Source organism: Natator depressus, chromosome 13 (assembly GCF_965152275.1).
Source record: "Natator depressus isolate rNatDep1 chromosome 13, rNatDep2.hap1, whole genome shotgun sequence".
In the NCBI taxonomy this organism is placed as follows: domain Eukaryota; kingdom Metazoa; phylum Chordata; order Testudines; family Cheloniidae; genus Natator; species Natator depressus.
In genome coordinates, this window is record NC_134246.1 from 1,430,091 (window position 1) to 1,443,311 (window position 13,221).

At 44.3% G+C, this 13,221-nt stretch overlaps 1 protein-coding gene across 2 annotated transcripts in view; it reads left to right on the top strand.

The window, feature by feature from the left end:
* Positions 1-13,221, top strand: part of CTNNBL1 (catenin beta like 1) — a 111,797-nt gene that overhangs the window by 20,032 nt on the left and 78,544 nt on the right. For both annotated transcript variants that reach the window (XM_074969488.1, XM_074969487.1), the window contains exons 3-5: positions 1,239-1,345; positions 7,572-7,711; positions 11,832-11,929. In XM_074969488.1, coding sequence (XP_074825589.1) covers positions 1,239-1,345; positions 7,572-7,711; positions 11,832-11,929 — 345 coding nt within the window. The remainder of the gene's footprint in view (positions 1-1,238; positions 1,346-7,571; positions 7,712-11,831; positions 11,930-13,221) is intronic.

A 13,221-nucleotide genomic window follows, 5' to 3' on the forward strand; every position in this document is an offset into this window, starting at 1 on the left:
TTCTTTATACAGCTTGGGCCTTTGATCTTCTACTTTTGTAACAGATATTCAGTAGCTTCAAAAGGCTGGGTTTTTGCATAACCGAATTTGGGGAATTTGCATTAACCTCTCCCTAAGGATTTCCCTGGAAATCCACTTAACCCTTATTGTCCCAAAAGTCCATACCCCCAGTTCTTATGTCTCCCCCTATAGAGGTTACATACAGTCCCAGCCCGCAGTAATACATAAACTTAATACAATAAGGTTTTTCAGGGATATTGGAGGAAATTGCCATCTCTGTCACACAGCTATCAAGGGTAAATGATTTCAAGTCTTGGAGACAGAGATCCAGTGCAGGACTGGCCCTTCTGTAACAAACAGATTGCTATAAATCCAGGAGAGAGTTACTTCCTGCTGTCTATGTCGTGTTTGATGAAAAACAAGTGACATTTGCCACGGTGGAATCATGTGGGTTTGTAAAAATATCATTGTCCTCTGTGTGCAGCATCTCTAACGTTCCTCTCTGAAACCTCCCTCTACTTTCTGATGTTGAGATGCTGCCGCTGCTGCTGTGGTTGATGATTGAGACAGATAATGCGGGATTTCCTTAGTGTTTGAGTTGGAGGATGAATGGATCAAGCAAAAGCCCTGTTGATTGGCTAGAATCTTGGGAATCATGTAGTGTGCAAGTTCCCAGTCTCTAGCAACAAGAATATCATCCGAGGATTCTGTTTTTTCCAGTAGCCCAAGGTGCTAGAATTTAAAAATCCCTTTAGAATCTAAAAAGCAAAGGAGGACTTGTGGCACCTTAGAGACTAACCAATTTATTTGAGCATAAGCTTTCGTGAGCTTTTCTTTTTGCGAATACAGACTAACACGGCTGCTATTCTGAAACCTGTCTTTAGAATCTAAGACCCCTGTTTGGTAGCTTAGTTCATGTCAGTGCCATTAAATAACTTTTTTAATTTACTGCGTAGATGCACTTGATTATGCAGACAATCTCTTTGGGTCTCCTGGAAACATTTTGTTAACTGGACTTGTTTAAACTTTAAATGTGGCTCACACTAGGGATATGTCAGCCTTCTGCAGTGAGACTTTTGGTGAGCTTCCTTCTCTGATTTCCATTTGCTCCTGCTTACTGTTTGTTATATCACAAGTGTATCCAGGACTGGCTCAGCTTGTTGGTTACTCTTACTTATTGCCAGGTTGGTGTTGCGTCCATCTCTGAGAGCTAAGCGGTATTTGTTTTGTTTGGCTAGGATGAGCCTCTGGATGAAAGTTCGGTGAAGAAGATGATTCTTACTTTTGAGAAGAGGTCTTACAAAAACCAAGAGCTGCGGATCAAGTTCCCAGATAATCCAGAAAAGTAAGGTCACATGCAATCCTTCTGCCTCACCCACTATGAGCCTTCCCTCCTTGCTTGAGCCCAAAGTTAATCTCTTAGTCACAGATACAGATTCAGGTTCAGTTGTGTGAAAGGTCAAGTGATTAAAGGCAATTATTGGCAGGTATGACCTGTAAATTGTATTTGAAAATAACATTTTTAATTTAAAAATTGGCATTGCTGAGACTCGTGCTGGTAGTGGCTATGTTGTGAAAGAGAGGAGGACAGGTTGAATTTTATTTAAAAATATATTAAATTCCTTGCTGTGTTACTAATAATACCTTAGATTATTAAAACCTGCCATTTAAAAAGTCTAGTTTGTATTCTATTTTTGGGCAAAAATTTTAAAAAATGGGGCTTAAAGTAAGGCTTGCAAGGTCTTTTTTAGGCACCCAAATAAATGTCCTAGTTTTCAAAAGTGCCCAGCTGCTCCCCTAGGAGCAGACAGTCTTGTTGTCTGTTGCCTGGAAAGTCAGATGGACCTTGGCTAGAACATCCAAACCGCCATTATCGGAGTTTACAGAATGCTCTCCCACAGACTTGCTGTAAAACATCCTGTTTCATTTGTTGCTCTCTCTCACTTTCACTTTCCTGTTTATACTGATGTCATGTGTCTCTCAGTATTTTCAGGCTCCCACCCTATAATTCTTCACCCATTTCTGATATCCCTCTAAAACTTTCTCTTCAAAGCATTTTTTCTTTTTCTTTTTGGATTTGGCCTTTCCTTGTTGTCCCCTCTTTTGTTCCCTGATCTCGCCTCATTGTTAGTACTTTTCCCCTCAGTTTCTCCACACTATGATGCTCCTTTCTTTCCATGGCTTCTAACCTTGCTCCCTGCCCCTTCTCAGCCTCAAAATCTAAAGAGGGCTCTGTTTACCTAACAAAGGTAGGTGTCGAGGGTTTCAGAAGGTGAAGGGATGAACGTGAATGTACGGGTGTCTCCTTCCAAATGGATCCATTTTTCTTCATAATTTTTGATACACTCAGCACAGCCAAATCATATAACTGTACTACATAAGAACATAAAAACATAAGGATGGCCATACTGGGTCAGACCAAAGGTCCATCCAGCTCAGTATCCTGTCTACTGACAGTGGCCAATGCCAGGTGCCCCAGAGGGAGTGAACCTAACGGATAATGAACTAGTGATCTCTCTCCTGCCATCCATCTCCACCGTCTGACAAACAGAGGCTAGGGACCACCATTCCTTGCCCATCCATTAATGGCTATTAGCCAGGACTTAACCTCCATGAATTTATCCAGTTTTCTTTTAAACCCTGTTAGAGTCCTCGCCTTCACAACCTCCTCAGGCAAGGAGTTCCACAGGTTGACTGTGCGCTGAGTGAAGAATAACTTTCCTTTTATTTGTTTTAAATCTGCTACCCATTAATTTCATTTGATGGCCCCTAGTTTTTATATTATGGAAACAAGTAAATAACTTTTCCTTGTTCACTTTCTCCACACCACTCATGATTTTATAGACCTCTATCATATCCCCCCTTAGTTCTGGTCTACACTAGTGGGGGAGTCGATGTAAGGTACGCAACTTCAGCTACGAGAATAGCATAGCTGAAGTCGACGTACCTAGATCAACTTACTGCGGCGTCTTCATGGCGGTGAGTCGACTGCCGCCGACTCCACTTGTGCCTCTCGCGGTGCTGGAGTTCCGGAGTCGATGGTAGAGCGCTCGGGGATCAATTTATCACGTCTAGACTAGATGCGATAAATCGACCCCCGATATATCAATCGCTACGGGTTGTGTAGACTTACCCTTAGTCTCCTCTTTTCCAAGATACCAAGTGCAGCTCACAGTTTGTATTTGGCGGGAATCCTGCTTTACATCAGGGGAACTTTCAGAATACTCTACACTGAGCAAAATGAGTGGTTCAAATCTGTTGATAATCTGACTCTTCCTATGAAGTATTTGTTCTCAGAACTGCAGTTGTTTGAACACAGGGAGCTCTCTCCCCCAGTTAGTCCAAGGCTCTTGGATTGAAATCTTTGTGTGTCTTTGGCTGCAGTCACTACTCATTAGTTTTTGCTGCTTTTCTAGCAGCCCTGAGCTTTGCCAGGCCCTGCTGATGTGTGCTCTGCCACATTAAGGGGGGAGGGAGTTCTGATAATGTGAAGCCAAAGAAATATTCTGTGACATGTCAGGCTGAATCTGTGTCCCTTTTGCAAGTCTGAGTTACAGTTTTAACAGGCAGCGTTGGTGCTTGGTGCTATGTTGTTGCCCTCTAGCTTGACCCTTTCTCCCGACTGGTGAGTCACACATCTTGGAGTCTCTGTCCCATACCCCAAGACAATCCCTGCTGAAGGTCAGAGCTTGCTTAAACTGAGAAGAAAAGACTCAGCAAGGCCAGTTTACAAAACCCTTCTTTCTGAATCTGAAGCAATAGGAGAGAAGTTCAGTGTAAGCAAGTGACATCTCCACTCCTTTCCTCACTCCAGTACAGGGATGCTGGGTCTGATTCAAATTTACCCCTTTTCTGGGGATTGCCTTTATTTAACTTAAATAAATTAAAGTAAACTTTCAACCTGTTTTCTCTTAAGCTTGGCTGGAGCTAGGTCTCTGCCCCTGCCCCTATTCTCCCTGTTTCAGACAGGCACCCAAGTGTTCTTGTACCCTTACTGGAGCTAATATAACCCACACACTTTTAACATTAAGATGAGTCAGGAGAAGAATTCTCTATGCAGGAACTAGCCTGCATACTTACTCTTTTAAACTGAAATACATAAATTAGAGAGGGCGGGAATGCCACATCATAAAATGTTTTTGGGGCCCATGTGCAGTGATATGAGAAAATGAGGGACAAACTGTTTGCAATGAGGTCTGAATCCAGTGACTGACTTTGTGATGATGTGAGAGAATGGCAGGGGCGCCATTTCAGATTTTCGTTGCGGGCCAGCTTTAACCGTGATTCCAAGGGCTACTTAGGCACCTGAAAACTAGGGTTTGTTTTTTTTGAAGATAATAACTTAGAAATTAGCTAATAGGAGCACTGTATCTAATTCCTATGTAAAAAAAGAGGATTTAATAAATATTAGACCCACTCAGCTCTAATACTAACATTCTCACATCTTGTGTCAAGTCACTTAAGGAACACTGGTTAGGTTTAAAATTTTAGTGTATATTCTTTGTTACTAACTCTTGAATACAACAGTAGGAAGTCATCTAGATTTTTCTACAATTGTTTCTATCACTTTTTTTTGCAGTTCACCAAGCACGGAATAGATCATTTAACTTTGGAAACATCTGACTAGGGCAAGCCCCCATGAGTTTATACTGCACCTGCCTGGGGCTCTAGAGGTGTTACTTCACTACAAATAATAGACTAGAAATGAATCTTAAACAGGAATGAAACTGACACTTTCAAGTCACTGTCACAGTGTTGCCAACCCCAAATGTTCAATAATCATGAGATTATGTAAAAATAACAGATTTAAGCTTCTTTTTATTTGCCTTCTGCTTTTTGAGCCTGTAGGGTGCCCTGGAGTCACAATTTGAAGCTTTCTCCACAGCCACGAGGACTAGAAACTTAATTTTTCTTTAAGAATGACGGCTGAAATCATCACATATCACTTGCCTCCAGGAGCTGGGGCTTTAAGGAACACAATTATCATGAGACTCATGACAAAAATCATGAGTTGGCAACACTGCTTTCCCTTCTGTTTGAAGGCTTGTGACTTTCCAGAAGGCTCTGAAACACTACACTCCAGTGACTGAGTTGCAGGTCTCACAGGAGGATATTTAGAACTAAACACCAAAAAAAAATCTATATTTTAAAGTTGAGGGGGAAAAAAACTGAGATGTTTGAGATCTATCAGGGCCACTGCAGGCAGAGAAGGAAAATAAACAGGCTCAGGAGCTCTGGGCAGCTGGCTATTCCTTTCGAAAGAAAGTTGGAGGGTCAAATCTTCTAGTCCTTAATCAAGTAAAACTTCTGTTGCCATCAGTGCCTCCACTCACAGATATAAACATCATAGTATGGTCAATAACGATACACTTCATCCTTAAATATCTGAGCCATCTTATCCAGGGCTACACATTTTAGATGCATTGGCTCAGGGACTACATTGCCTAGCATATTCTGAACAGTGCTGAGCACACAGATGGTGCTCAGTGAATAATACAAATCATGACAATAATTGTCGGCTTTATGGACTCTGTGGATTCAGTTTCTGTTCTTTGTTCTTGAATTGGCCTGGGTACAACTGAAACCCGAAGAAATTGAGGCATAAACGCATCGGATACTTATGACACTTTCTCATTCCTTCCTTTTCTCAAACTCAGAACAAAAAATGACTGAACAAAATGGTTTTCAGTTAAAATGTAAAATTGCTCAGTAGCCATTGCTGTACAGCCCAGCCTCGGGCCCAACCTGCCACCCCTGGGGAGTTAAGTCATCTCCTCTCATCTGACTCTCATTCTCCAGCTTTCCGGATCTCTGTGCTGTTTTTCATGCTGTCAACCCTGGCATCCATCCTGGGACCATTTGCTGGAGTCTCTGAGAACTGGCCATCTTGGATTTGCTCCCATCTATCCGTCTTTTTTTGTAGCATGCAGCAGAGAGAGGCTGTTCTGTTGGATAGGAAGCTAGCCCTGAGAGACCTGGATTCTACTCCCCCCCCCTCCCCATGGACTTCCTGTCTGTCCCCAGGCCGGTGACAGAATTTCAAAGGCTTTTAGGCACCCAAAGATGCAGCTAGGTATCTAGTGGGGTTTACAAAGCACCAAACCTTGTAAGTGCATTTGAAAATCTCACTAGCTGCCTAAATACCTTTTGAAACTCTAGCCTTTAGTCTGGGTGTGCCTCAGTGCCCCATCTGTGCAATGGGGATAACAGCACTGCTCTACCTCACCGAGGGGCTGGGAGGAGAAATAGGTTAGACATTGTGAGGGGAAGCCTCAGACACAGGCGCCAACTTCTAATGGCGCCGGTGGGAGCTTGCGCCCCCCCGACACCGCCCCCATTCCAAACACTTCTCCCAAAGTCCATGCCCCAATTCCGTCCCCTCCCTGCCCCTATTGGACCCCTCCCCAAATCCCCGCCCCGGCCTCCTCCCCTGAGCACGCTGCATTCCTCCTCCTCCCGCTCCCCTCCAGCACTTGCCGCGCAATACAGCTGTTTCACGGCAGCAAGCGCTGGGAGGGAGGGGGAAAAGTGGGCACGCAGCGTGCTCTTGGAGGAGGCAGAGGTGAGCTGTGGCGGGGGTGGGGAGGTGCCGGTGGGTGCAGAGCACCCACCAATTTTTCCCTGTGGGTGCTCCAGCCCCAGAGCACCCACAGAGTCTGTGCCTATGGCCTCAGATACTGTGGTGATGAGGCCACATAAGTACCATAGGTAGCACGGGCACGTCTCTATACACTGTTAGCCCTGCCCTGGGTCTGACCCCTTCTTTCCACCTCTGCCCCCAAATCTCCCCCTTTTCTGAATGTAACCTACGCACAGTGCTTTGCTGTATTTTTTGTGAATCCACCTCCTCTAAAACACCCTCTCTCCCCAATCACTGAGGGATTCCTCTTTTAGAAGCTAAGCTTCCATACCCTTCATTTAATCACCAGCCCTTTCTTATCTTAATCACCCTGCCTCTGTTTGTAAACAAAATCCTTACTCCCTGCTCCAGGGACACCTCTCCTCTGCAGAACTTACATTTCACAAAAGAAAAGGAGTGCTTGTGGCACCTTAGAGACTAACAAATTTATTTAAGCATAAGCTTTCATGGGCTAAAACCCACTTCATCAGATGCATTCAGTGCAAAATACAGTGGGGAGATTTATATACATACAGAACATGAAACAATGGGCGTTACCATACACACCGTAAGGAGAGTGATCACTTAAGGTGAGCTATTCCAGCAGGAGAGCCGGGGGAGCGGGGAACCTTTTGTTCCTTTTGCAGACTAACACGGCTGCTACTCTGAAACCTTACATTTCACAGGATGCTGTGCTGTAGTTAAGAGTTCCACCTGGGAGCTTGCACTCCTCCTGTGCAAAACTCAGAGGGGGGCTCCCGTCCCCCCGAATTGGCGCCCTTGCGGAATGGATTGGAAATATTTGGCACTGTGATGCCTGGACAAATGAGCCTTGGTTGGTGGATTGTGTGGCTGCTTTGTTCTCAGTGTGGGGAAGGCCTGTGTTCTACTGTGAGGATAGCTGATGCACTTGTGTTCTCACTGACCAATTTTGCCCTGCCTCTGTCCACAGGTTCATGGAGTCTGAGCTGGATTTAAATGACATCATTCAGGAAATGCATGTGGTTGCAACCATGCCTGATCTTTACCACCTGCTGGTGGAGCTGAACGCTGTACAGTCTCTCCTAGGGCTGCTTGGACACGATAATACAGATATCCTTTCATTGTTAGCCTTCCTCTCAGGAGAAATGTTCTTTCTGCAGGCACCTCTACAATCTCTTGTGCTCCATTTTCACACAGACTGCGAGATTTTTTCTCTTCCCTCCCACCGCTTTAAATTTCCGTCCTCTTTTGTTCACCTGAAACCCTTCTTTACTCAGCTACTCTGTCTCCTGAACATTTCAGTGTCTTTATTTTCCCCGCCGAACCGTTAATGTACCCGTCATCTCATTTGAGTAATTAGCCTTAGTTTCATTTTTAAAGGTTCTGCTTGGGCACTCGTGTAAAGTGGAGGGCTAACCACAGACAAGCATGCAGTGCACTTTCCTTTACAAACGCTGCTGAGGATATGGCACCTGAATGCTAGCATGCATCCGTTCATGCTCTTTATTCCAGTCCTTGCTCCCCAAAGGTTTGACCAGAGAACCTCAGTTTTGACCTATGTCTGCTGTGTACCAGTGGTTTGCTTGTCCCGAACAGAAGCACCATAACTGTACTAATACCTTTTGTTGCCAGGACACCTGACCTTCCGTTTAGGAGCAGAGTGACACAAGATGCTTGGCTTACCAGTGATCTGTGTGAGAGGCAAAGACTAAAAACTAAAATGGCTAGTTTAACCTAACCTGAAAAATCATGTAATGGCTTCCACCTCCTCCATTCCAGAGGGAGGCTGCATGAAGTGTGTTTGAACCAGCATTCGTGAACTAATGAGGCAGTGTGGTCCCAGGATAGAGCACTGGATTGGGAGATGAGACCAGGGGTTTCTTCCAGTGGCTCGCTTGGTGACTTTGGGCAAATCACTTAAAATCTCTCCCCCTCCTTTTTTCCATTTGTGAAAAAGCCGATGATAATGCCTGACACATTTCTTAGGCCCTTTGAGATTTCCAGGTTAAAAGTGCTGTAAAAATGCTAAATATTTATTATTGTTCGATTTAAGGATGTCAGTTTTCTCTTTTAGCAATTTTTTTCTTGTATTTAAGACACTATATTTTAAAGAAATAGTGATACAATCTTTGAAAATAGATACAGTGATTATATTATAAAAACATTTTTAAAATCTCATTGCATTGCAGTTTTCATCAGAGAGCACTATTTACAGGGTTGACTATTTTAACTTGCACCTAACATAACCTTGGTCTGGTAGAATGCTGATCTCTGCAAAACAGCCAACACTGCTGCTTGTCTTCTCTGTGATCTGTAATAGAAATTATTCTCAAGTATGAGGTGGTTAACAATTTACTGTTGTACAGCTGGAAATGCCGACCATGCATAACCAGTGCCATGGACATCATGGTTTAATATTTTATACTTTCACCAGGGACCTCAGGCTTTTTGTGTACAGTGTGCACAGCACTGAAAGGTTATCTTGAATTTGTCATTCTCAGGGAAAACATAAACTGTGGGGATTTTGACTGGGATCAGAGGGCTGGTTCTTGATGACCTTAGGAGCGGGAGCGTATGGGAACACAGCTATTTTTGTCCTTTCAGCCATAAAAAGATGTGTCTCGGGATCAGTTTTGTTCAGGGCTTGTCAGTCTTCACTGCTCGCTTTCTCTCCCTTTTTTTTTTTTTTTTTTAAAGGAGTCAAAACTCGTTTGCCAATTAGTTTGGGAGCAGAAATTTTGCCTGCGAGCTGTAAACCTGGGAGAAAACATATTTCTCTTTACAGATTTGTAGAAATCTTTTCAGATGTGTTGGACGCAGACTGTAAGCTGCAGTAACACCTCTCTGTATGCTAGGTTACTGCTCAAGCAAAAAATGCAAAAACGATTGAACTGAAGCTCCTAGACATACAGGAAACGGCTTTTCATTCAAGTCTGCTGGTGGCTTTACTACAACTAAACAGGATAAGGTTTTAAAATGGTTTCCCCAAAGGGAACACCAAAGGACGAGTTCTTCACACTTCATTTAGATTAGTGCCTTGGCGGGGCTAATGCAGAGAGAGGTGAGGGGACAAATCCCAGGTGATCTGTTAGTGCAAAAGATGTGAGTGAAAGATGATGACTAGGCTGTGACTTAAATTAGCAAAAGTCAGGAGAGCCAGAGAAGCCTTTTCCTTTGTCCTGAACTCACCTGCACAACTGGCATCCTTGTTGGCAAGCTCGGTAGAGATTCCATGGCTGGAAATGCCATAGAAACTCCACTATCCTGACCACTGGAGAGACTGCAGCACAGTCGCAGGTAGCTTGGGGGACACCATCTTGCCCATGGAGCATTTCGTACGTGGCTAGAGGATTTAAGTTTCTTTAGCACTAGCAATTTGGTGTTGTCTTTAGTGGTAAAGACCCTTTCAAAAGTGACCTAGGAACTGGTCACTGGCTTTTAATGGGTCTTGGGCTCCTAAGTCACTTAAACACTTCAAAACGTTACTTATATGTTCAGGTGAGGAGAGGCCTGACTTTAATGTTTTGCAAGCATAACTTGGACCTGTGTTTTTATATCAGCAAAACTAATTGTGGGCCCAAGTATAAGTAGTTGCACTTCTACTTGATTTCTGTCTGCAATTGCAAGTATAAAGGGAAAGCCAAGGCTCCAAAACCTACCCCTAAAACTGCATGGAGAGGAACGAGTCTCGCCTCACACCAGTAGGTCTACTTTACAAGTGAAGGTGCAGTTGTAGCACAGGTAGGTGATACTTAAGCTGGCCTCAGTCTCGCTAGCATGGGTAAAAATAGTAGTGCAAAAAGAACAGGAGGACTTGTGGCACCTTAGAGACTAACCAGTTTATTTGAGCATAAGCTTTCGTGAGCTACAGCTCACTTCATCCGATGCATTCCATTGAAGTGAGCTGTAGCTCACAAAAGCTTATGCTCAAATAAACTGGTTAGTCTCTAAGGTGCCACAAGTCCTCCTGTTCTTTTTGCGGATACAGACTAACACGGCTGCTACTCTGAATAGTAGTGTAGACATGGCAGGATGGGCTTCAGCAAGGGCTAGCAGCTAAAGTGCATACCCAGGCTCCCTCTTGGGCTTGTACTTGGGCACTTCGCCCGAGCTGAGGTCCGTTCCACACCATCTGCAGTACTATTGTTGCCCGTGCTAGCTAGATTAAAGCTGGTGCAGGTATACCTACTGGTGCCAAACTCACACCCTTAGATGAGTGCTGCCGCGTGTGAAGTAGGTACTGTCACATACTGATCTGAGGATTCTGCAGTGCCTGGACATAGCAGTTTGAGGTGGGAATGAAATGGCAGTCGTGTTACAGAATTTCCTGGGTCTGGTGAAGTCAGGACTGTAACCTTATTAAATAACTAAGTACATAAAAATACATTTCCATTCTTACACAAATGGAAGAATTGGATGACTTGTCTATTAGCATGTGGATTTTAAAGAGATCCTTCAGGATTTTGTTATGTAGGACATCTTGACAACTGGATTTCTTGTTCTGTCCCAGTGGGAATTTGGCAGGATTGATCAGTGTGTCTGAGAGAATAGGAAAGTGGGTCTAATGAGAGGGAATACATCTGGCTGTACTAAAGAACTGCATGGCAGTCAAAAGAACCATGTGTTACGCAGCCCAGTGTTAATGAATGAAAATTGGGCTGGCAGGATCTTCGCAGTTCCTGTGGGGTGCATGGTTATAGAAGCATGCTCTCCTAATTGAGCCAGGCAGAAGAAGGTTATCACTCCATGGTCATATTACGGCCTTGTTTGTGGGGTGCATGCTATGTCAAGTTAGCTATGGTATCCTTGGGAGGATAATGCACACAAATCAAATTGCTACATTTTTCTGTGCTCCTAACTAGAGTCTTAACGATTGCTACAATGTAAAATGGCTGGTAACCAGTTGTACCAGCTCTAGAATATTTAATTGTTTTAAAAATGACAAAAAGCAAATGGCACTGGGAACAGTGAAACTGCCAAATACAACAAATAGATGATCATGTTGCAGTATTACTCCCAGTTACTAAAATCAGTTAGTTTTAGTGCTTATGAAAACAAGGGCTGCTAAAGCAGTGCCTGAACTTATGCTTGGTCTTCCTCTGCTCTGCTCTGCATACGCTCCTTGCTATTCCAGTCTCGGCAGTTGGTGAGCAAACACAGTCACGTTGGGCCAATTATGAAGATAAATGAGGTCTTGATTATGACTTGGGTTATCCTTAACATCTCCCACATGTGTCCATAGCCGTGGTGGATCTGCTTCAAGAACTGACGGACATAGATACACTCCATGAGAGCGAAGAGGGAGCTGAAGTCCTCATTGATGCTCTAGTAAGTTGCAATTTCAGTAGCTCCAGATTAGACTGATCAGTGGCCACTTTATAGAGGGGAAGGATGTGTTTTTAGATTCTTTTCATACCCATGGAGTCAATGTTTCCTCTAATTTTTTTATGTGCACCAATATGGAGGTGATGTGTGGCGGGGGTGGGGCCGAGGGGTTCGGAGTTGAGGGGGAGGGTTCCGGCTGGGGGTGCAGGCTCTAGGGAGGGGCTGGGGATGAAGGGTTTGGGGTGCAGGCTACGCTGGGGCTGCGGCGGGAAGAGAGGACTCCCTCCCTCCCCCAAGCCCTCTCTCACCACAGCAGCCTGGGGCTGAGGGAGAGGCACCTCTCCCCGGCTGCGGTAGCTCCGGGACCAGGGCTGGGGGACAGGTGCCTTCCCCTGGCTGCGCCAGCTCTGGGACTGGGGCCAGGGGAGAGCTGCCTCTCCCACCTGCGTGGCCCTCCGTGGCCGTGCAGCTTAGAGGGAACTTAGCCTGTGGCTCTCAGGGCGGGGCTGCACTTTGGTGATCCTAGTCTGTTTGATGAATCCATTTTCTTTTGACTGGCTTGAGATACTGTGAATATAGTCAGGATGGGTTTCTTTTCTGATATGAATGAATTCTTGGGGCAAGTCCTTCCTCTGCATCTGGAAGGAAGAGGTGGTTTTTAATTTGTTTTGTTTGCGGACGGCAGGTTTCTCTGTGTCGTATCTTACTGTGCTTCCTGTATTGTTATAGCAGGAGAATGAGGTCATTTCTGTGACAGCAGCGGAGTCATATTGAATTCAATAGGAACTTGATACATGCTCTTGCTTCCTTTGCAAAGCAGGACAGTTCTCTGATCTGCTCATACTGGGAAAATTGAGGTCTGACGTTGGTTCATAGATTTTTATTACTTTTTTTTAAAAGACCAGAAGGATTTTGATCATCTAGTCTGACCTTCATAATGCAGCCCGTAGTTGTTCACCCAATATTGTCTGCTTCAAGCCTAGTAACAAAGGCAGGATCCTACCAAGGTGGATCTGACGTTGTTCTTTTTACACAAGCAAAGAAAATGCTCAAAATTCTTCATGTATAAGCAGACAAACTCATCCTGCCACATACTTATTCTAAGGGTGGAAGAGAGTTTAATTATCCCTTATTCCATAGAGATTAAACAACCGCATGACATCTTACTTTCCTTCATGAAGGAACTTTCTGTTTAATTAACAGTACCGAGTGCCTCTCACCTGCTGTGTTGGTGGGATAGCCTTTTTTCTTGGTGTTTGGGCAGGATATCCTTTTTTACAGCATTGTAGTAGAAG